Consider the following 25,190-nt stretch of genomic DNA (forward strand, 5'->3'; position numbering starts at 1 on the left):
TGTCATTAGTGGGGGAGGGGGATGTGCTCAGAACACCCTGGGGCAACTTCATCCAACGGGTCGCGTGTCCTGTGACTGCTGGGACCACCGATAGTCCTTCCTGGGTGATCCTCGTCCCCCCGCCCAACCCCCGACCTCACGCCCTCTGTCCTGTCTGTAGTCACAACTCCATGAATTTAGGGGCGCAGTGATAGAGACCCGGCGGGGGGGGGGGGGGGGGGTGGTAAAAGAAGACAACACTTTCTCTGTCCAGAGCCTCTCCCATCCTCTGGAACTCCCTACTCCAATCTGTCCAGAGCCTCTCCCCTCCTCTGGAACTCCCTACTCCAATCTGACCAGAGCCTCTCCCATCCTCTGGAACTCCCTACCCCAATTGGTCCAGAGCCTCTCCCATCCTCTGGAACTCCCTACCCCAATTGGTCCAGAGCCTCCCCCCTCTTCTGAACTCCCTACTCCAATCTGGCCAGAGTCTCTCCCACCCTTCGGAAACCTTCTACTCCAATCTGTCCAGAACCTCTCCCAACCTCTGGAACTTCCTACTCCAATTTGACCAGAGCCTCTCCCATCCTCTGGAACTCCCTACCACAATTGGTCAAGAGCCTCTCCCCTCCTCTGGAACTCCTTACTCCAATCTGTCCAGAGCCTCTCCCCTCCTCTGGAACTCCCTACTCCAATCTGTCCAGAGCCTCTCCCCTACTCTGGAACTCCCTACTCCAATCTGTCCAGAGCCTCCCCCCTCCTCTGGAACTCCCTACTCCAATCTGTCCAGAGCCTCTCCCCTCCTCTGGAACTCCCTACTCCAATCTGTCCAGAGCCTCTCTCCTCCTCTGGAACTCCCTACTCCAATCTGTCCGGAGCCTCTCCCCTCCTCTGGAGCTCCCTACTCCAATCTGTCCAGAGCCTCTCCCCTCCTCTGGAACTCCCTACTCCAATCTGACCAGAGCCTCTCCCATCCTCTGGAACTCCCTACCCCAATCGGTACAGAGCCTCTCCCCTCTTCTGAACTCCCTACTCCAATCTGTCCAGAGTCTCTCCCACCCTTCGGAAACCTTCTACTCCAATCTGTCCAGAACCTCTCCCAACCTCTGGAACTCCCTACCCCAATTGGTCCACTGAAGGAAACATTCGATACAATACTGAAGGAAACATTCGATACAATACTGAAGGAAACATTCGATACAATACTGAAGGAAATGTTCGATACTGAAGGAAACGTTCGATACAATACTGAAGGAAACATTCGATACAATACTGAAGGAAACATTCGATACAACACTGAAGGAAACGTTCGATACAATACCGAAGGAAACGTTCGATACAATACTGAAGGAAACATTAGATACAATACTGAAGGAAACATTCGATACAACACTGAAGGAAACATTCGATACAATACTGAAGGAAACGTTCGATACAATACTGAAGGAAACATTCGATACAATACTGAAGGAAACGTTCGATACAATACTGAAGGAAACGTTCGATACAATACTGAAGGAAACGTTCGATACAATACCGAAGGAAACATTCAATACAATACTGAAGGAAACGTTCGATACAATACCGAAGGAAACGTTCGATACAATACTGAAGGAAACGTTCGATACAATACTGAAGGAAACGTTCGATACTGAAGGAATATTCGATACAATACTGAAGGAAACGTTCGATACAATACTGAAGGAAACGTTCGATACAATACTGAAGGAAACATTCGATACAATACTGAAGGAAACATTCGATACAATACTGAAGGAAACGTTCGATACAATACCGAAGGAAACGTTCGATACAATACCGAAGGAAACGTTCGATACAATACCGAAGGAAAAGTTCGATACAATACTGAAGGAAACATTCGATACAATACTGAAGGAAACATTCGATACAATACTGAAGGAAACATTCGATACAATACCGAAGGAAACGTTCGATACAATACTGAAGGAAACGTTCGATACAATACTGAAGGAAACATTCGATACAATACTGAAGGAAACATTCGATACAATACCGAAGGAAACGTTCGATACAATACTGAAGGAAACGTTCGATACAATACTGAAGGAAACGTTCGATACAGTACGGAAGGAAACATTCGATACAATACTGAAGGAAACATTCGATACAACACTGAAGGAAACGTTCGATACAATACTGAAGGAAACGTTCGATACAATACTGAAGGAAACGTTCGATACAGTACGGAAGGAAACATTCGATACAATACTGAAGGAAACATTCGATACAATACCGAAGGAAACGTTCGATACAATACCGAAGGAAACGTTCGATACAATACTGAAGGAAACGTTCGATACAATACTGAAGGAAACCTTCGATACAACACTGAAGGAAACGTTCGATGCAATACTGATGGAAACATTCGATGCAATACTGAAGGAAATGTTCGATACAATACTGAAGGAAACGTTCGATACAATACTGAAGGAAACGTTCGATACAATACTGAAGGAAACGTTCGATACAATACTGAAGGAAACGTTCGATACAATACTGAAGGAAACGTTCGATACAACACTGAAGGAAACGTTCGATACAATACAGAAGGAAACGTTCGATACAACACAGAAGGAAACGTTCGATACAACACTGAAGGAAATGTTCGATACAACACTGAAGGAAACGTTCGATACAATACTGAAGGAAACGTTCGATACAATACTGAAGGAAACGTTCGATACAATACTGAAGGAAACGTTCGATACAATACAGAAGGAAACGTTCGATACAACACAGAAGGAAACGTTCGATACAATACTGAAGGAAACGTTCGATACAATACTGAAGGAAACGTTCGATACAATACTGAAGGAAACGTTCGATACAATACTGAAGGAAACGTTCGATACAATACTGAAGGAAACGTTCGATACAACACTGAAGGAAACGTTCGATACAATAACGAAGGAAACGTTCGATACAATACTGAAGGAAACGTTCGATACAACACTGAAGGAAACGTTCGATACAATACCGAAGGAAACGTTCGATACAATACTGAAGAAAACGTTCGATACAATACTGAAGGAAACGTTCGATACAATACTGAAGGAAACGTTCGATACAATACTGAAGGAAACGTTCGATACAATACCGAAGGAAACGTTCGATACAATACTGAAGGAAACATTCGATACAATACTGAAGGAAACATTCGATACAATACTGAAGGAAACATTCGATACAATACTGCATGTTATATTCATCTCTATTCCATGAAGGTGGAGGTGAATAATGAAGGTGGAGGTGAACAATGAAGGTGGAGGTGAATAATGAAGGTGGAGGTGAATAATGAAGGTGGAGTGCCCCTTTAAGTTTCATTGGGAGGAGGGGAAGTGTCGCGTCGCCTCGTGTGAACTTCTTCTACGATCGGCTCTATTCCCGGCGCTCTCACGCCTTCCACGGGCCTAATAAAGTTTCTCTAATCTGTCAGTCCTTTCACCACCGCTAAGCCGCGACCGAGCCGGATAAAGTGTGGAAATGATTCCCAGATATCTCCGATAACGGCGGATCATCTCGTCACAGAGAGACGCGGAGACGCCGCCGTCGAGATCGCCAGTGAGGTTTCCTAAAGGGAATCTTTTGGGATTTTTCTTCCTGTATTATTTTTTGCATTTTCTGCATTTTTTTGTTATTATAAAAAAATAGTTTTTTTTTCTGTATTCTTTTTTTTTTATATAAAAAAAAAAATTGGGGGATTTTTTTCTGCATTATTTTTTGCCTTTTTCTTTTAATTCTTAAAAAAAAACTGGGTTTTTTTTCTGCATTTTTTTTAATTATAAAAAAATTGGGGGATTTTTTCTGCATTTTTTTAATTATAAAAAAATTGGGGGATTTTTCTGATTGTTGGTGTCATTGGGTCCTGATTGTTGGTGTCATTGGGTCCTGATTGTTGGTGTCATTGGGTCCTGATTGTTGGTGTCATTGGGTCCTGATTGTTGGTGTCATTGGGTCCTGATTGTTGGTGTCATTGGGCCCTGATTGTTGGTGTCATTGGGTCCTGATTGTTGGTGTCATTGGGTCCTGATTGTTGGTGTCATTGGGCCCTGATTGTTGGTGTCATTGGGTCCTGATTGTTGGTGTCATTGGGTCCTGATTGTTGGTGTCATTGGGCCCTGATTGTTGGTGTCATTGGGTCCTGATTGTTGGTGTCATTGGGCCCCGATTGTTGGTGTCATTGGGCCCCGATTGTTGGTGTCATTGGGCCCCGATTGTTGGTGTCATTGGGTCCTGATTGTTGTTGTCATTGGGCCATGTTTTTTGGTGTCCTTGGGCCCCGATTGTTGGTGTCATTGGGCCCCGATTGTTGGTGTCATTGGGCCCTGATTGTTGGTGTCATTGGGTCCTGATTGTTGGTGTCATTGGGTCCTGATTGTTGGTGTCATTGGGCCATGTTTGTTGGTGTCCTTGGGCCCCGATTGTTGGTGTCATTGGGCCCCGATTGTTGGTGTCATTGGGCCCCGATTGTTGGTGTCATTGGGCCCTGATTGTTGGTGTCATTGGGTCCTGATTGTTGGTGTCATTGGGCCCTGATTGTTGGTGTCATTGGGTCCTGATTGTTGGTGTCATTGGGTCCTGATTGTTGGTGTCATTGGGCCCTGATTGTTGGTGTCATTGGGTCCTGATTTTTGGTGTCATTGGGTCCTGATTGTTGGTGTCATTGGGCCCTGATTGTTGGTGTCATTGGGTCCTGATTGTTGGTGTCATTGGGCCCCGATTGTTGGTGTCATTGGGTCCTGATTGTTGGTGTCATTGGGCCATGTTTTTTGGTGTCATTGGGCCCCGATTGTTGGTGTCATTGGGCCCCGATTGTTGGTGTCATTGGGCCCTGATTGTTGGTGTCATTGGGTCCTGATTGTTGGTGTCATTGGGTCCTGATTGTTGGTGTCATTGGGCCATGTTTGTTGGTGTCCTTGGGCCCCGATTGTTGGTGTCATTGGGCCCCGATTGTTGGTGTCATTGGGCCCTGATTGTTGGTGTCATTGGGTCCTGATTGTTGGTGTCATTGGGTCCTGATTGTTGGTGTCATTGGGCCATGTTTGTTGGTGTCCTTGGGCCCCGATTGTTGGTGTCATTGGGCCCCGATTGTTGGTGTCATTGGGCCCCGATTGTTGGTGTCATTGGGCCCCGATTGTTGGTGTCATTGGGCCCTGATTGTTGGTGTCATTGGGCCCTGATTGTTGGTGTCATTGGGCCATGTTTTTTGGTGTCATTGGGCCCCGATTGTTGGTGTCATTGGGCCCCGATTGTTGGTGTCATTGGGCCCTGATTGTTGGTGTCATTGGGTCCTGATTGTTGGTGTCATTGGGTCCTGATTGTTGGTGTCATTGGGCCATGTTTGTTGGTGTCCTTGGGCCCCGATTGTTGGTGTCATTGGGCCCCGATTGTTGGTGTCATTGGGCCCTGATTGTTGGTGTCATTGGGTCCTGATTGTTGGTGTCATTGGGTCCTGATTGTTGGTGTCATTGGGCCATGTTTGTTGGTGTCCTTGGGCCCCGATTGTTGGTGTCATTGGGCCCCGATTGTTGGTGTCATTGGGCCCCGATTGTTGGTGTCATTGGGCCCCGATTGTTGGTGTCATTGGGCCCTGATTGTTGGTGTCATTGGGCCCTGATTGTTGGTGTCATTGGGCCCTGATTGTTGGTGCCATTGGACCCTGATTGTTGGTGCCATTGGACCCTGATTGTTGGTGTCATTGGGCCCTGATTTTTGGTGTCATTGGGCCCTGATTGTTGGTGTCATTGGGCCCTGATTGTTGGTGTCATTGGGCCCTGATTGTTGGTGTCATTGGGCCCTGATTGTTGGTGTCATTGGGCCTTGATTATTGGTGTCATTGGGCCCTGATTATTGGTGCCATTGGGCCCTGATTGTTGGTGTCATTGGGCCCTGATTGTTGGTGTCATTGGGAGGAACTGTGCCCCACTGTTGGTGTCTTTGGGTGAGATTGTGCTCCTTTGTTGGTTTCGGTGGGAGGAGTTGTGCCCCATCATTGATGTCAGTTGGAGGAATTGTTGGTATCAGTATCAGTGGATGGTATCATTGTCGGTATCAGTGGATGGCATAGTGCCCCAAGGGCCTGATAAAAGCAAGCAAAGGGCCACATCTGGCCCCCGGGCCGCAGTTTGGAGACCACTGGACTAGACTAAAACTCCAGTTTTATTGTCAAGCATATGGCATTCCTGAGATTGGCGCCCACCCACCATCGCCAGCCTATCCAGCTCAGCAGACAACACATCACCCCCCCCCCCCGGAGAAGAAGAGCGGTGGTCCCTGTTGGAGGTCCCTACTGATTCCCGAAGTGATATATTACATTGAACATGTCCGGCTCCACCCAGGATGGAAAATGAATCACCGGTCACGTCTGTTTGGAAGGCAGTCAATGGCTTCCAGGTGCTTCACTTTACAAGTAGGGTTAGGAAGGGGAAGATATGAGTGACAGATCTGCGTTGCCCTACGGGACGAGTCTGGATGGATGGGACGAGTCTGGATGGATGGGACGAGTCTGGATGGATGGGACGAGTCTGGATGGATGGGAGAGTCTGGATGGACGGGAGATGTTCCTGGACCAGCTGGTAACCAGACACAACATGGCATCAGTGACCCGTCTACAATATTTCACCCAGAGGGTGATGGATCTGCGTTGTATGATATTCCAGATGGAACGGTCTCTTTGTGAACTTGAAGTGGTCATTGAAAAGCCAATAGACTCCCCATAAGCAGCTGCACATGCTCAGTAGAACTGGAGGGCAAACAAGGACATTGGAGAACCCGAGCCGCACATTTTGGGCTCAATGCCGGTTGTTCAAAGAGTCCGGAAAGAGGTTCTCTGCACTATAATCGCACCTTTCTCTAGATCTTTGGGGTGCGTTAATCTGGTGGGTTCAGTTTAGGAATCTGGGTATGGGTGCGGTTGTCTTGCCAAATTGGCATAAGATAGTTTGGTATGGAAAGAGTCATACCCGAGACCCAAAAACCAAGTCACTTACATTCCACTTCCCAATCTTCACCAAAACCCCAAATCCTGAATGTCATTCCAAACTTTACTCCCAATAATTGACCCTCCATCCAACCCCTGCACCCTAATTCTCAACCCAACCACCCCTCACACCCAAACCCAAAAACCCAACTTGCCAATCTATTATCCCTGCCCCGAAACATTAACCTAACCCCTGCAACCTAATCCTCCTTCACATTGAACCTAAACCCAAAAACCCTACCTGCTCATTTATTATGCCTGCCCCCCCAATCATTAACCTAACCCCTGCACCCCAACCCTCAACCCAACCACCCCTCACACTCAACCCAAACCCAAAAACCCAATTTGCCAATCCAATATCCTTGCCCTGAAACAACCTCAAGCTAAACCCAAAAACCCTACCTGCTCATTTATTATCCCTGCCCCCCAATCATTAACCTAACCACCCCTCACACTCAACCCAAACCCAAAAACCCAACTTACCAATCCATTATCCCTTCTCCAAAACATTATTCTAACACCTGCAACCTAATCCTCAGCCTAACCACCCCTCACACTCAACCCAAACCCAATTTGTCAATCCATTACCCCTGCCCCCCAATCATTGACCTAACCCCCTGCACCCTAATCCTCAACCTAACCACCCCTCACACTCAACCCAAACCCAAAAACCCAACTTTCCAATCTATTACCCCCGCCTGGAAACATTGGCCTAACCCCTGCACCCTAACTCTTGACCCAAACCCAAAAACCCTAACTGCCAATTCATTATCCCTTCTCCGAAACATTAACCTAACCCCCTGCACCCTAATCCTCAACTAACCACCCCTCACACTCGAAAACCCTAAAACCCAACCTGCCAATCCATTAACCCTGCCCCCCAATCATTGACCTAGCCCCTGCACCCTAATATTTGAACTAACCACCCCTCAAACCCAAACCCAAAAACCCAACTTGCCAATCTATTTTCCCTACCTAGAAACATTAACCTAACCCCTGCACCCCAACCAAACCTCTTACCGTTGATCCAGTCCTCATAATGGCCATCTAGAATCCCCCTCCTCATCCCTGACCCTCATCCGTACCCCACCCCCATCCGTAGCCCACCCTTATCCCTGACCCTCATCCCTGACCCCCATCCCTGACCCCCATCCCTGACCCTCATCCCTGACCCTCATCCCTGACCCTCATCCCTGACCCTCATCCCTGACCCTCATCCCTGACCCTCATCCCTGACCCTCATCCCTGGCCCTCATCCCTGGCCCCCATCCCTGACCCTCATCCCTGACCTTCATCCCTGACCCTCATCCCTGACCCTCATCCCTGGCCCTCATCCCTGACCCTCATCCCTGATCATCCCTGACCCTCATCCCTGGCCCTCATCCCTGACCCCCATCCCCGACCCTCATCCCCGACCCTCATCCCTGACCCTCATCCCTGACCCTCATCCCTGACCCTCATCCCTGACCCTCACCCCTGACCCTCATTCCTGACCCCCATCCCTGACCCCCACCCCTGACCCTCATCCCTGACCCTCATTCCTGACCCCCATCCCTGACCCCCACCCCTGACCCTCATCCCTGACCCCTGAACCTCATCCCTGACCCCCATCCCTGACCCCCATCCCTGACCCTCATCCCTGGCCCTCATCCCTGGCCCTCATCCCTGACCCCCATCCCTGACCCTCATCCCTGACCCTCATCCCTGACCCTGACCCCTGACCCTCATCCCTGACCCTAATCCCTGAACCTCATCCCTGACCCTCATCCCTGACCCCCATCCCTGACCCTCATCCCTGACCCTCATCCCTGACCCTCATCCCTGACCCTAATCCCTGACCCTCATCCCTGACCCTAATCCCTGACCCTCATCCCTGACCCTAATCCCTGACCCTCATCCCTGACCCTAATCCCTGACCCTCATCCCTGACCCTAATCCCTGACCCTCATCCCTGACCCTCATCCCTGACCCTCATGCGTACCCCACCCCCATTCGTACCCCACCCCCATCCGTACCCCACCCCCATCCTTATAATAATAAAATGTGTCTAAACCGTAAAACAGAAATTTAATAATCTACATTATTGCACTTTACCAGTCCTTACATTTCTTTGATCTTCACCTAGCGATCCTGCCAGGACCACACTTCCTGCCCCCAGGTGACCACACCCCCTCACTGCACTGTATCAGGACACCAGAAACAGGATAGGACTACAGGACTCCACCCTCCTCTCCTCCAAACAAAGGTGAGAGGGACACTTGTCTGGCTGCCATGTCGTATCTGAGAACTGCTCCCGTGTTACATTGTATCTGAGGACTGCTTCCTTGTTACATTGTATCTGAGGACTGCTCCTGTGTTACATTGTATCTGAGGACTACTCCCGTGTTACATTGTATCTGAGGACTGCTTCCTTGTTACATTGTATCTGAGGACTGCTCCCGTGTTACATTGTATCTGAGGACTGCTTCCATTTTACATTGTATCTGAGGACTGCTCCCGTGTTACATTGTATCTGAGGACTGATCTTGTGTTACATTGTATCTGAGGACCGCTCCTGTGTTACATTGTATCTGAGGACTGATCCTGTGTTACATTGTATCTGAGGACCGCTCCTGTGTTACATTGTATCTGAGGACTGCTCCTGTGTTACATTGTATCTGAGGACTGCTTCCTTGTTACATTGTATCTGAGGACTGCTCCTGTGTTACATTGTATCTGAGGACTACTCCCGTGTTACATTGTATCTGAGGACTACTCCCGTGTTACATTGTATCTGAAGTGTTACATTGTATCTGAGGACTACTCCTGTGTTACATTGTATCCGAGGACTACTCCCGTGTTACATTGTATCTGAGGACTGCTCCCGTGTTACATTGTATCTGAGGACTGCTCCCGTGTTACATTGTATCTGAGGACTACTCATGTGTTACATTGTATCTGAGGACTACTCATGTGTTACATTGTATCTGAGGACTACTCCCGTGTTACATTGTATCTGAGGACTACTCCCGTGTTACATTGTATCTGAGGACTACTCCCGTGTTACATTGTATCTGAGGACTACTCCCGTGTTACATTGTATCTGAGGACTACTCCCGTGTTACATTGTATCTGAAGTGTTACATTGTATCTGAGGACTGCTCCTGTGTTACATTGTATCTGAGGACTGCTCCCGTGTTACATTGTATCTGAAGTGTTACATTGTATCTGAGGACTGCTCCTGTGTTACATTGTATCTGAGGACTACTCCCGTGTTACATTGTATCTGAGGACTGCTCCCGTGTTACATTGTATCTGAGGACTGCTCCCGTGTTACATTGTATCTGAGGACTGCTCCCGTGTTACATTGTATCTGAGGACTGCTCCCGTGTTACATTGTATCTGAGGACTACTCCCGTGTTACATTGTATCTGAGGACTGCTCCCGTGTTACATTGTATCTGAGGACTGCTCCCGTGTTACATTGTATCTGAGGACTGCTCCCGTGTTACATTGTATCTGAGGACTGCTCCCGTGTTACATTGTATCTGAGGACTGCTCCCGTGTTACATTGTATCTGAGGACTACTCCCGTGTTACATTGTATCTGAGGACTGCTCCCGTGTTACATTGTATCTGAGGACTGCTCCCGTGTTACATTGTATCTGAGGACTGCTCCCGTGTTACATTGTATCTGAGGACTACTCCCGTGTTACATTGTATCTGAGGACTACTCCTGTGTTACATTGTATCTGAGGACTGCTCTTGTGTTACATTGTATCTGAGGACTACTCCCGTGTTACATTGTATCTGAGGACTGCTCCCGTGTTACATTGTATCTGAGGACTGCTCCCGTGTTACATTGTATCTGAGGACTGCTCCCGTGTTACATTGTATCTGAGGACTACTCCCGTGTTACATTGTATCTGAGGACTGCTCCCGTGTTACATTGTATCTGAGGACTGCTCCCGTGTTACATTGTATCTGAGGACTGCTCCCGTGTTACATTGTATCTGAGGACTACTCCTGTGTTACATTGTATCTGAGGACTACTCCCGTGTTACATTGTATCTGAGGACTACTCCCGTGTTACATTGTATCTGAGGACTGCTCTTGTGTTACATTGTATCTGAGGACTACTCCCGTGTTACATTGTATCTGAGGACTACTCCCGTGTTACATTGTATCTGAGGACTACTCCTGTGTTACATTGTATCTGAGGACTGCTCCCGTGTTACATTGTATCTGAGGACTACTCCCGTGTTACATTGTATCTGAGGACTACTCCCGTGTTACATTGTATCTGAGGACTACTCCCGTGTTACATTGTATCTGAGGACTGCTCTTGTGTTACATTGTATCTGAGGACTACTCCCGTGTTACATTGTATCTGAGGACTACTCCCGTGTTACATTGTATCTGAGGACTACTCCCGTGTTACATTGTATCTGAGGACTGCTCCCGTGTTACATTGTATCTGAGGACTACTCCCGTGTTACATTGTATCTGAGGACTACTCCCGTGTTACATTGTATCTGAGGACTACTCCCGTGTTACATTGTATCTGAGGACTGCTCCCGTGTTACATTGTATCTGAGGACTGCTCCCGTGTTACATTGTATCTGAGGACTGCTCCCGTGTTACATTGTATCTGAGGACTACTCCCGTGTTACATTGTATCTGAGGACTACTCCCGTGTTACATTGTATCTGAGGACTGCTCCCGTGTTACATTGTATCTGAGGACTGCTCCCGTGTTACATTGTATCTGAGGACTGCTCCCGTGTTACATTGTATCTGAGGACTGCTCCCGTGTTACATTGTATCTGAGGACTACTCCCGTGTTACATTGTATCTGAGGACTACTCCTGTGTTACATTGTATCTGAGGACTGCTCCTGTGTTACATTGTATCTGAAGTGTTACATTGTATCTGAGGACTGCTCCCATGTTACATTGTATCTGAGGACTGCTCCCGTGTTACATTGTATCTGAGGACTGCTCCCGTGTTACATTGTATCTGAGGACTGCTCCCGTGTTACATTGTATCTGAGGACTGCTCCCGTGTTACATTGTATCTGAGGACTGCTCCCGTGTTACATTGTATCTGAGGACTGCTCCTGTGTTACATTGTATCTGAGGACTGCTCCCGTGTTACATTGTATCTGAGGACTACTCCCGTGTTACATTGTATCTGAAGTGTTACATTGTATCTGAGGACTACTCCTGTGTTACATTGTATCTGAGGACTGCTCCTGTGTTACATTGTATCTGAAGTGTTACATTGTATCTGAGGACTGCTCCCATGTTACATTGTATCTGAGGACTGCTCCCGTGTTACATTGTATCTGAGGACTGCTCCCGTGTTACATTGTATCTGAGGACTGCTCCCGTGTTACATTGTATCTGAGGACTGCTCCCGTGTTACATTGTATCTGAGGACTGCTCCCGTGTTACATTGTATCTGAGGACTGCTCCCGTGTTACATTGTATCTGAGGACTGCTCCCGTGTTACATTGTATCTGAGGACTGCTCCCGTGTTACATTGTATCTGAGGACTGCTCCCGTGTTACATTGTATCTGAGGACTGCTCCTGTGTTACATTGTATCTGAGGACTGCTCCCGTGTTACATTGTATCTGAGGACTACTCCCGTGTTACATTGTATCTGAGGACTACTCCTGTGTTACATTGTATCTGAGGACTGCTCCCGTGTTACATTGTATCTGAGGACTGCTCCCGTGTTACATTGTATCTGAGGACTACTCCCGTGTTACATTGTATCTGAAGTGTTACATTGTATCTGAGGACTACTCCTGTGTTACATTGTATCCTAGACTTGCTCCTATGTTTCTGGAGGCGGCAGCGAAGGGTTAAGACGGGATCCCGCTGACACAGCCCTGCCATACATGGAAGAGGAGGACATGGAGCCGCATTGGTGGAATTCCAGCATGGACAGCACTTTCCATGATGTCAGGATCCCAGCATGCACTGGGGGGACACTGGAGGACGCTCAGTGCAGCCATCTGGATGACATTTGCCTGCGGCTCCCAGGACCCGGGGTCAGGAGCACCGCGGGGAAGAGTTGTGCCGCCGGTCCTGTGCGCCGCGGTGTTGCCTATCCAGAATATCACCGATCTTCATGTACAGCCAATACGCAGCATCGAATCTGAGCTTCACGCCGGGCGCCCTAAAGGGTCACCCCCACCCAGCCGACTGCGTCCCATGGACCACCCGATGAATCTGCCATCCGGGACCCCCAACAATTTATTATCACCGGTGACCGGCGCCAGGCAGCGTTCCCCCGGCGCTCACTGCGGCTGTCAGGAACGACACAATTCTGTTCTCCGACATTGTAAAAGATGAACTCCGAGATCCGCAGAGATTGTCTGCGCAGAAATCCCGTGTGAGAGACTTCCTGTAATAAAGACCGCCCGCTGCTGCTCTCTCCCCTTGTGCAGGGGGACTGGTCTTGTCTCCGCCCCCTCCTGTAGTTTTCTGTAGTGGGTGGAGCCTGCTGAGCCCCTCCCACAGCTCTGCTCTCTCTCTCTCTTTATGCAGAGGGACCAATCTTGTCTCCGCCCCCTCCTGTAGATTTCTGTAGTGGGTGGAGCCTGCTTGGCCCCTCCCACATCTCTGCTCTCTCTCTGTGCAGGGTGACCAATCTTGTCTCCGCCCCCTCCTGCAGTTTTCTGTAGTGGGTGGAGCCTGCTTGGCCCCTCCCACAGCTCTGCTCTCTCTCTCTTTGTGCAGGGCGCCTGGTCTTGTCTCCGCCCTCTACTGTCATTTTCTGCAGGCAGCCTGTAGTGGGTGGAGCCTGCTGGGCCCCTCCCACAGCTCTGCTCTCTCTCTTTGTGCAGGGTGACTAGTCTTGTCTCCACCCCCTACTGTAGTTTCCAGCAGGCAGCCTGTAGTGGGTGGAGCCTGCTGGGCCCCTCCCACAGCTCTGCCCTCCCTCCTTGTTCCCCTCCTGTAGTTTTCTGCAGGCAGCCTGTAGTGATGACACTGCTACTTTTACAAGTTAGTATCTGGGTTTGCAAAACTCCTAGACCTTGTGGACGGCCTTCCCAGAAGAGGTGGAGCTGTTATAGTTGCAAAGGGGAGGGGCCAACTCAATATTGAACCCTACGGACTAAGATTGGGAGGCCATTAAAGTTCATGTGTGTGTAAAGGCAGGCGTCCCAATACTTTTGGCAATATAGTGTGTGTGTGTATATATAACCTCTTTCAGGCTGGATTCACACTTATAAGTTGCAGTAACGCATGTGTTACCATAACGCCCAGTAACGTGCCTGTCCTGCATTTTGAATGGCACACCAATGAACCGCCGCTTTGCGTGACAAAAAGTGGGTCAGGTGCGATTTTAGGGTGTGTTGGCAGTCCATTTATTTTAACTCAACGCATGACAACACATGGCGACACATTGACGACACGTGATGACACATGACAACTCAGGAGTCATGACGACACATGACAACAATGGCGATACATGACAACACATGACGACACGTGATGAAACGTGACAACTCATGACGAGACATGGCAACACATGGCAACACATGGCAACACATGACGACACGTAACAACACATGATGACACGTGACAACTCATAACGACACATGACGACACATGGTGATACATTACGACACATGACAACACATGGTGATACATGACAACACATGACAACACGTGACGACACGTGATGAAATGTGACAACTCATGACGAAACATGGGATGGCGACACATGACGACACGTGATGAAACGTGACAACTCATAACGACACATGACGACACATGGTGATACATTACGACACATGACAACACATGGTGATACATGACAACACGTGACGACACGTGATGAAACGTGACAACTCATGACGACACATGGCAACACATGACGACACATGATGACACATGACGAGACATGGCGACACATGGCGACACATGACGACACATGGCAACACATTGACGACACATGACGACACGTAACAACACATGATGACACGTGACAACTCATTACGACACATGACAACACATGGTGATACATGACAACACATGACAACACGTGACGACACGTGATGAAATGTGACAACTCATGACGAAACATGGGATGGCGACACATGACGACACATGACGACACGTGATGAAACGTGACAACTCATGACGACACATGGCGACACATGGCAACACATTGACGACACATGACGACACGTAACATAACTCATAATGACACATGATGACACTTGGCGATACATTATGACACATGATGACACATGACAACACATGGTGATACATGACAACACGTGACGACATGTGATGAAATGTGACAACTCATGACAACACATGACGACACATGGGATGGTGACACATGACGACACATGACGACACATGGGATGGCGACACATGACGACACATGGGATGGTGACACATGACGACACATGACGACACATGGGATGGCGACACATGACGACACATGGGATGGTGACACATGACGACACATGACGACACATGGGATGGCGACACATGACGACACATGGGATGGTGACACATGACGACACATGACGACACATGGGATGGCGACACATGACGACACATGGGATGGAGACACATGACGACACATGGGATGGCGACACATGACGACACATGACTACACATGGCGACACATGACGACACATGGCGACACATGACGACACATGACGACACATGGCGAAACATGGCGACACATGACGACACATGACGACACATGACGACACATGACTCAGGGTTCATTCCCCCCAGATGCACTGGGTGTGTTTTGTGAACGCATTCCTAATGCATGGCAACCAAGAACAATCATGGTTCCCTATGAATGCAGATCACAGCAGCGTGAGAAACACAAGGCAACGCATTACAAAAAGATCGCCGGACTCGGTAGTCGGGTCTTTCTAGACGCCTCATCGGCCGTTTCCGGTGTGTGAACGTTTCGGCGACCTCGGGTGAATGTGTCCTGAGCGGACCTCACCCAGGGGGGGGGGACAAATACTTTGGCTATTTTTATTCGGCTGCCTTCTGAGCGGGTCGTGGTTTGCGGTGCCCTCAGACCCTGGGAGAGAGACGCGGAGGACATGAGGCAGCATTTTACTCCACGCTGCGTCCCGGCCACAGGACGGGGCTAAACCCAGGACACAGCCCTACTGCCGGGGGGGGGGGGGGGGGCACAGGACGGGGCTAAACCCAGGACACAGCCCTACTGCCGGGGGGGGGGGGGGGGCACAGGACGGGGCTAAACCCAGGACACAGCTATACTGCCGGGGGGGCCACAGGACGGGGCTAAACCCAGGACACAGCCCTACTGCTGGGGGGGGGGGGCACAGGACGGGGCTAAACCCAGGACACAGCCCTACTGCCGGGGGGGGGGGGGGGCACAGGACGGGGCTAAACCCAGGACACAGCTATACTGCCGGGGGGGGGGGGCACAGACCGGGGCTAAACCCAGGACACAGCCCTACTGCCGGGGGGGGGGGGCACAGGACGGGGCTAAACCCAGGACACAGCCCTACTGCCGGGGGGGGGGGGCACAGGACGGGGCTAAACCCAGGACACAGCTATACTGCCGGGGGGGGGGGGCACAGGACGGGGCTAAACCCAGGACACAGCTATACTGCCGGGGGGGGGGGGGCACAGGACGGGGCTAAACCCAGGACACAGCCCTACTGCCGGGGGGGGCACAGCTGACCTCTCAGGGACCCATTACTGGGGGGGCTTAGGATGAATTCTGGTTTCACGGAAAAGCAGGACATAGATAGATAGATAGATAGATAGATAGATAGATGCAAGTATCTCACAAAAGTAAGTACACCCCTCACATTTGTGTAAATATTTTCTTCTATATTTTCATGTGACAACACTGAAGAAATGACACTTTGTATCTACAATGTTGTGTAGTGAGTGTACAGCTTACAGTGTAAATTTTCTGTCCCCTCAAAATAACTCAACACACAGCCATTCATGTCTAAACCGCTGGCAACAAAAGTGAGCACACCCCTAAGTGAAAATGTCCAAATTGGGAAAAATGTGTAATTTTCCCTCCCCCGGTGTCATGTGACTCGTTAGTGTTACAAGGTCTCAGGGGTGAATGGGGAGCAGGTGTGATAAATTTGGTGTTATCGCTCTCACTCTCTCATACTGGTCACTGGAAGGACAACATGGCGCCTCATGGCAAAGAACTCTCTGAGGATCTGATATAAAGAATTGTTGCTCTACATAAAGATGGCCGAGGATATAAGAAGATCGCCAAGACCCTGAAACTGATCTGCAGCACGGGGGCCAAGACCATCCAGCGGGATAACAGGACGGGTTCCCCTCCCCCCGCCTCGCCATGGTCCACCAGAGAAGTTGAGGTCACGCGATCAGCGTCATATCCAGAGGTTGTCTTTGGGAAATAGATGTATGAGGGCTGCCAGCATTGCTGCAGAGGGCGAAGGGGTGGGGGAGGGGTCAGCCTGTCAGTGCTCAGACCATACGCCGCACACTGCATCAAATTGGTCTCCAGAAGGAAGCCTCTTCTAAAGATGATGCACAAGAAAGAGCCGCAAACAGTTTGCTGAAGACAAGCAGACTAAGGACATGGATTACTGGAACCGTCTCCTGTGGTCTGATGAGACCAAGATAAAGGTATTTGGTGTCAGATGGTGTCAGGCGTGTGTGGGGGGAGGGGCCAGGTGAGGAGGACAAAGACAAGTGTGTCTTGCCCACAGTCAAGCAAGGTGGTGGGAGTGTCATGGTCTGGGGGCTGCATGAGTGCTGCCGGCACTGGGGGGGCTACAGATCATTGAGGGGACCATAAATGCCAACATGTACTGTGACATCCTGAAGCAGAGCATGATCCCCTCCCTTCAGAGACTGGGCCGCAGGGTAGTATTCCAACATGATAACCACCCCAAACACACCTCCAAGACCACCACTGCCTTGCTAAAGAAGCTGAGGGTAAAAGTGAGGGACTGGCCAAGCATGTCTCCAGACCTAAACCCTATTGATCATCTGTGGGACATCCTCAAATGGGAGGGGGGAAGAGCGCAAGGTCTCCAACATCCACCAGCTCAGTGATGTCATCATGGAGGAGGGGAAGAGGACTCCAGTGGGGCTGTGATTTGAACCCATGACCCCAGTGCTGTGATTGGGCAGGTAGGGCTGTGATTTGAACCCATGACCCCAGTGCTGTGATTGGGCAGGCAGGGCTGTGATTTGAACCCATGACCCCAGTGCTGTGATTGGGCAGGCAGGGCTGTGATTTGAACCCATGACCCCAGTGCTGTGATTGGGCAGGCAGGGCTGTGATTTGAACCCATGACCCCAGTGCTGTCACATTCATGGGCGTCCACTGAAATATTTTCAGGGGAGGGCGCATCGGCAGCGGCGATACACAGTCGCATTTAACCCTTTCTTCAAATGCTAGCGGGGGTTAAAAGCGCCCCGCCAGTGGCCGAATAGCGCAGCTAAAACGATGGTAAAGTGCCGCTTTTTAGCGGGCGCCTTACCGATAACGCGGCCAGCTGGCAGTGTGAAATAGCTCTTGAGATAATTCAGCTTTACTCCATGCCCATATAAATATAGACTAGAGAATGTACAGACCCCCCTTCAGCAAAGATGGACCCTCCCTTCAGCACAAACCCCCCCATTCCGCACAGACCTCTCCATTCAGCACAGATGGACCCCCTCCTTCAGCACAGATCCCTCCATTCTGCACAGACCCCTCCATTCAGCACAGATGGACCCCCTCCTTCAGCACAGACCCCTCCATTCTGCACAGACCCCTCCATTCAGCACAGATGGACCCCCCATTCCGCACAGACCCCCCATTCTGCACAGACCACTCCATTCAGCACAGACCCCCCCTTCAGCACAGATGGCCCCCCTTCAGCACAGACCCCCCCCTTAAGCACAGATGGTCCCCCATTCAGCACAAAACCCCCCTTCAGCACAGACAAACCCCCCTCCCCCCATCCCATTCAGTACCTAAGGTCAGCCATCAGCGCGGCACAGCTCAACACTGGAGGGGGAGGCGGCTTCACTCTGCTCGCTGTGCCTGTGTGACATCCTGCCCGGGACCGCTCAGACAGACCGCAGCCACGAGAGAAGGGGATGGTCAGGTGCAGTGGCATCACCATGCACCAGACCACCCCCTGCCCCCCCTTGCAACACCATGGCCAACAGCTCGCCTCTCTCTCCCTGTTCTAACCTGCCTGTCACCGCGGCGCTGTCACTGCTTCAGTCGCAGAGGGGTGTCATTAGTCTTCAACACCTTCTCGATTTTCCAGGGGGGGTCAATTGCCCCCCCTTGCCCTATGAAGCGGACGCCCATGGTCACATTCACTATTATTGTATATTGCTGCGCCAGGGTCCATCGACAATTGAGAAGAGCCAATGTCAGACCTCCCATGCCACCATAAATGAAGAGCGTCCAGAAGGACGGGGTACCCCCTGGCACACCGGCCCTTTTGGCTGCACCCAGATGAGTCGCTTTGGGGTCCCCCCTGGGATGCCCCTCCCCCCTGCTGTAATCCATCTGCAGATCTGGCGGTGTTTGGCTGCGTTGCCGGTAATCCGAGCGCCAGGAATTCGCTCCTGCAATCCCTCTGTCAGCGCCTCGGATGCGGATCTTCTTTCATCACACCAGTAAAAAAAATCTGGAAGTCCAGGTGCGGACACTTTACAGCGAGAAGAAAGCGCGGCGGGGGATTTTACGAGCGCCGATAACGACGTACAAGGTGCTGCCGCCCAATAAAGTGTCGCCTCAGAAGGGGGTTTAATAGGATCACGGAGGGGCATAAAAGGCCAGCGTGTGGTGACCTCTGACCCCCGGCTGCTGGAAATCCGAGGCGCGATCTGCACCTGTCCAACGCCGTCTGCATCGCGCCCAACATTCCGGGGAAAGATGGAGGGACGGTCCTGGCACGGGGATCAATGGCGCTCTGCCACGCTTACCACCTGCTGTGGCGACTTGTGCTGCTACCTGCCTAGTAGGACTGTAAGTGGGTCATAGAGACTGGGAACGGTCCTGCAGTAAGAGGGACCCCTGGTGGTCACTACATCCTGAGTGAGTCTTCTATTAGGATTTAGGCAATTGATATAGAAGGACGAGTAACACAACAATGGCCCGGATTCAGGTAGCCTTGCGCTTTTTTTACGTAGGCGCGGGGCACCGTTTTTGCCCTGCGCCCCCGCAAATTTTCTGCGCTACCCGCGATTCACGGAGCAGTAGCTCCGTAAATTGTGTGGGCGCTCCGGCAAAATGCCCGGCGTAAGCGCGCGCAATTTAAATGATCCCGTAGGGGGCGGGAATCATTTAAATTAGGCGCGTTCCCGCGCCGAGCGTAGGGCGCATGCTCCGTCTGGAAACTTTCCCGACGTACATTGCGGTAAATGACGTCGCAAGGACGTCATTTGCTTCAAAGTGAACGTGAATGGCGTCCAGCGCCATTCACGATTCACTTACGCAAACGACGTAAATTTCAAATTTTGCGACGCGGGAACGACGGGTATACTTTAGCATTGGCTGCCCCTGCTATTAGAAGGGGCAGCCTTACGCAAAAACCGACGTACGCAAACGACGTAAACTGCGCACGCAGGGCTCGCGTAGGGTAGTGAATCGGCGTTAGTATGCAATTTGCATACTATACGCTGAGCACAACCGGAACGCCACCTAGCGGCCTGCGTAAGAATGCAGCCTAAGATATGCGGGCATAAGAGCCTTATGCCGCGCATATCTTAGGCTGCAGTCGGCGTAACAAGCTTTCTGAATACAGAACACTCGTTATGCCGGCGCAACTAAGCAATTGCGCTGCGTAACTATGGTTACGCAGGCGCAATTGCTCTCTGAATCCGGGCCAGTGACTTTGCCTAGGCTGAGATGATGTCGCCAGTCTGCTGCAGGCAGGAGGAAGCATTCCCTCTGTCTCCTCTTCCCCCCAGTGATCAGACTGCAACATGGTAACTTTGCCTAGGCTGGGGTGAGGTCACCAGTCTGCTGCAGGCAGGAGGAGGCATTTCCTCTGTCTATCCTCCCCCAGGGATCAGATTGCAACATGGTAACTTTGCCTAGGCTGAGATGAGGTCACCAGTCTGCTGCAGGCAGGAGGAAGCATTTTCTCAGTCTCTCCCCCCCCCCCCCCCCCGGGCTCAGACTGCAACCGTGTAACTTTGTAGCATCACAAGGTGAAAGGCTGCAGCATGGGGCTGATCTGTGTCAGACGTGAAGACAGCCGAGAGCTGCACAGGCACCCGGATCTATATGATTGTGTCATCTCTGAGTCCAGGAAGTAGATGGTGAGGAGGAAGATCAGGGAGGATGCTGAGGAGGAAGATCAGGGAGGATGCTGAGGAAGAAGATCAGGGAGGATGCTGAGGAGGAAGATCAGGAAGGATGCTGAGGAGGAAGATCAGGGAGGATGCTGAGGAGGAAGATCAGGGAGGATGCTGAAGAGGAAGATCGGGGAGGACTCTGAAGAGGAAGATCAGGGAGGATACCGAGGAGGAAGATCAGGGAGGATGCTGAGGAGGAAGATCGGGGAGGATGCTGAGGAGGAAGATCAGGGAGGATGCTGAGGAGGAAGATCAGGGAGGATGCTGAGGAGGAAGATCAGGGAGGATGCTGAGGAGGAAGATCAGGGAGGATGCTGAGGAGGAAGATCATGGAGGATGCTGAAGAGGAAGATCAGGGAGAGTGCTCAGGAGGAAGATCAGGGAGGATGCTGAAGAGGAAGATCAGGGAGGATGCTGAGGAGGAAGATCAGGGAGGATGCTGAGGAGGAAGATCAAGGAGGATGTTGAAGAGGAAGATCAGGGAGGTTGCCGAGGAGGAAGATCATGGAGGATGCTGAGGAGGAAGATCAGGGAGGATGCTGAGGAGGAAGATCAGGGAGGATGCTGAGGAGGAAGATCAGGGAGGATGCTGAGGAGGAAGATCAAGGAGGATGTTGAAGAGGAAGATCAGGGAGGTTGCCGAGGAGGAAGATCATGGAGGATGCTGAGGAGGAAGATCAGGGAGGATGCTCAGGAGGAAGATCAGGGAGGATGCTGAGGAGGAAGATCAGGGGGGATGCTGAGGAGGAAGATCAGGGAGGATGCCGAGGAGGAAGATCAGGGAGGTTGCCGAGGAGGAAGATCAGGGAGGATGCCGAGGAGGAAGATCAGGGAGGATACTGAGGAGGAAGATCAGGGGGGATGCTGAAGAGGAAGATCAGGGAGAATGCTGAGGAGGAAGATCAGGGAGGATACTGAAGAGGAAGATCAGGGAGGATACTGAGGAGGAAGATCATGGAGGATGCTGAGGAGGAAGATCAGGGAGGATGCTGAGGAGGAAGATCAAGGAGGATGTTGAAGAGGAAGATCAGGGAGGTTGCCGAGGAGGAAGATCATGGAGGATGCTGAGGAGGAAGATCAGGGAGGATGCTGAGGAGGAAGATCAGGGAGGATGCTGAGGAGGAAGATCAGGGAGGATGCTGAGGAGGAAGATCAAGGAGGATGTTGAAGAGGAAGATCAGGGAGGTTGCCGAGGAGGAAGATCATGGAGGATGCTGAGGAGGAAGATCAGGGAGGATGCTCAGGAGGAAGATCAGGGAGGATGCTGAGGAGGAAGATCAGGGGGGATGCTGAGGAGGAAGATCAGGGAGGATGCCGAGGAGGAAGATCAGGGAGGTTGCCGAGGAGGAAGATCAGGGAGGATGCCGAGGAGGAAGATCAGGGAGGATACTGAGGAGGAAGATCAGGGGGGATGCTGAGGAGGAAGATCAGGGAGGATGCTGAGGAGGAAGATCAAGGAGGATGTTGAAGAGGAAGATCAGGGAGGATGCTGAGGAGGAAGATCAGGGAGGATACTGAGGAGGAAGATCAGGGAGGACTCTGAAGAGGAAGATCAGGGAGGATGAAGATCAGGGAGGATGCTAAGGAGGAAGATCAGGGGGGATGCTGAGGAGGAAGATCAAGGAGGATACTGAGGAGGAAGATCAGGGAGGATGCTGAAGAGGAAGATCAGGGAGGATGCTGAAGAGGAAGATCAGGCAGGTTACTGAAGAGGAAGATCAGGGAGGATGCTGAGGAGGAAGATCAATGAGGATGCTGAAGAGGAAGATCAGGGAGGATGCTGAGGAGGAAGATCAGAGAGGATACTGAGGAGGAAGATCAGGGAGGATGCTGAGGAGGAAGATCATGGAGGATGCTGAAGAGGAAGATCAGGGGGGATGCTGAGGAGGAAGATCAGGGAGGATGCTGAAGAGGAAGATCAGGGAGGATGCTGAAGAGGAAGATCAGGGAGGATGCTGAAGAGGAAGATCAGGGAGGATGCCGAGGAGGAAGATCAGGGAGGATGCTGAGGAGGAAGATCAGGGAGGGTGCTGAGGAGGAAGATCAAGGAGGATGCCGAGGAGGAAGATCAGGGAGGATGCTAAGGAGGAAGATCAGGGAGGATGCTGAAGAGGAAGATCAGGGAGGATGCCGAGGAGGAAGATCAGGGAGGATGCTGAGGAGGAAGATCAGGGAGGATGCTGAGGAGGAAGATCAGGGAGGATGCTGAAGAGGAAGATCAGGGGGGATGCTGAGGAGGAAGATCAGGGAGGATGCTGAGGAGGAAGATCAGGGAGGATGATGAGGAGGAAGATCAGGGAGAATGCTGAGGAGGAAGATCAGGGAGGATGCTGAGGAGGAAGATCAGGGAGGATGCTGAGAAGGAAGATCAGGGAGGATGCTGAGAAGGAAGATCAGGGAGGATGCTGAGGAGGAAGATCAGGGAGGATGTTGAGGAGGAAGATCAGGGAGGATGCTGAGGAGGAATATCAGGGAGGATGAAAGGGATCAAAGCAGAAAATGTAAAACCTTGATGTCAGGTAGAGGGAGCTAGGTCTCACCAGTAGAGGGAGCTAGGTCTCACCAGTAGAGGGAGCTAGGTCTCACCAGTAGAGGGAGCTAGGTCACACCAGTAGAGGGAGCTAGGTCTCACCAGTAGAGGGAGCTAGGTCTCACCAGTAGAGGGAGCTAGGTCACACCAGTAGAGGGAGCTAGGTCTCACCAGTAGAGATAACTAAGTCACACCAGTAGAGGGAGCTAGGTCTCACCAGTAGAGGGAGCTAGGTCTCACCAGTAGAGGGAGCTAGGTCTCACCAGTAGAGGGAGCTAGGTCACACCAGTAGAGGGAGCTAGGTCTCACCAGTAGATGGAGCTAGGTCACACCAGTAGAGGGAGCTAGGTCACACCAGTAGAGGGAGCTAGGTCTCACCAGTAGAGAGAGCTAGGTCACACCAGTAGAGGGAGCTAGGTCACACCAGTAGAGGGAGCTAGGTCTCACCAGTAGAGGGAGCTAGGTCACACCAGTAGAGGGAGCTAGGTCACACCAGTAGCGGAAGCTAGGTCTCACCAGTAGAGATAACTAGGTCACACCAGTAGAGGGAGCTAGGTCTCACCAGTAGAGGGAGCTAGGTCACACCAGTAGAGGGAGCTAGGTCACACCAGTAGAGGGAGCTAGGTCACACCAGTAGAGGGAGCTAGGTCATACCAGTAGAGGGAGCTAGGTCACACCAGTAGATGGAGCTAGGTCACACCAGTAGATGGAGCTAGGTCTCACCAGTAGAGGGAGCTAGGTCACACCAGTAGAGGGAGCTAGGTCACACCAGTAGCGGAAGCTAGGTCTCACCAGTAGAGGGAGCTAGGTCACACCAGTAGAGGGAGCTAGGTCACACCAGTAGCGGAAGCTAGGTCTCACCAGTAGAGGGAGCTAGGTCACACCAGTAGAGGGAGCTAGGTCTCACCAGTAGATGGAGCTAGGTCACACCAGTAGAGGGAGCTAGGTCTCACCAGTAGAGGGAGCTAGGTCTCACCAGTAGATGGAGCTAGGTCACACCAGTAGATGGAGCTAGGTCACACCAGTAGAGGGAGCTAGGTCACACCAGTAGCGGAAGCTAGGTCTCACCAGTAGAGGGAGCTAGGTCACACCAGTAGAGGGAGCTAGGTCACACCAGTAGCGGAAGCTAGGTCTCACCAGTAGAGGGAGCTAGGTCACACCAGTAGAGGGAGCTAGGTCTCACCAGTAGATGGAGCTAGGTCACACCAGTAGAGGGAGCTAGGTCTCACCAGTAGAGGGAGCTAGGTCTCACCAGTAGATGGAGCTAGGTCACACCAGTAGATGGAGCTAGGTCACACCAGTAGATGGAGCTAGGTCTCTCCAGTAGATGGAGCTAGGTCTCACCA

General features: G+C 51.0%; 2 protein-coding genes across 2 annotated transcripts in view; both read right to left on the bottom strand.

Annotated features, from left to right (window-relative positions):
* Positions 1-25,190, bottom strand: part of DAAM2 (dishevelled associated activator of morphogenesis 2) — a 308,732-nt gene that overhangs the window by 273,237 nt on the left and 10,305 nt on the right. The window lies entirely within an intron of this gene.
* On the bottom strand, positions 15,068-15,709 carry LOC120935795 (keratin-associated protein 10-6-like). The gene has a single exon (XM_040347857.1). The coding sequence runs from the start codon at positions 15,707-15,709 to the stop codon at positions 15,068-15,070; it is 642 nt and encodes a 213-aa protein (XP_040203791.1).

Source organism: Rana temporaria, chromosome 4 (genome assembly GCF_905171775.1).
Source record: "Rana temporaria chromosome 4, aRanTem1.1, whole genome shotgun sequence".
Lineage (NCBI taxonomy): Eukaryota > Metazoa > Chordata > Amphibia > Anura > Ranidae > Rana > Rana temporaria.

Bases quoted from the DNA above. Each gene is read 5' to 3' on its own strand.
- LOC120935795 (XM_040347857.1), bottom strand. From the start codon at position 15,709: ATGTGTCGTCATGTGTCGCCATGTTTCGCCATGTGTCGTCATGTGTCG.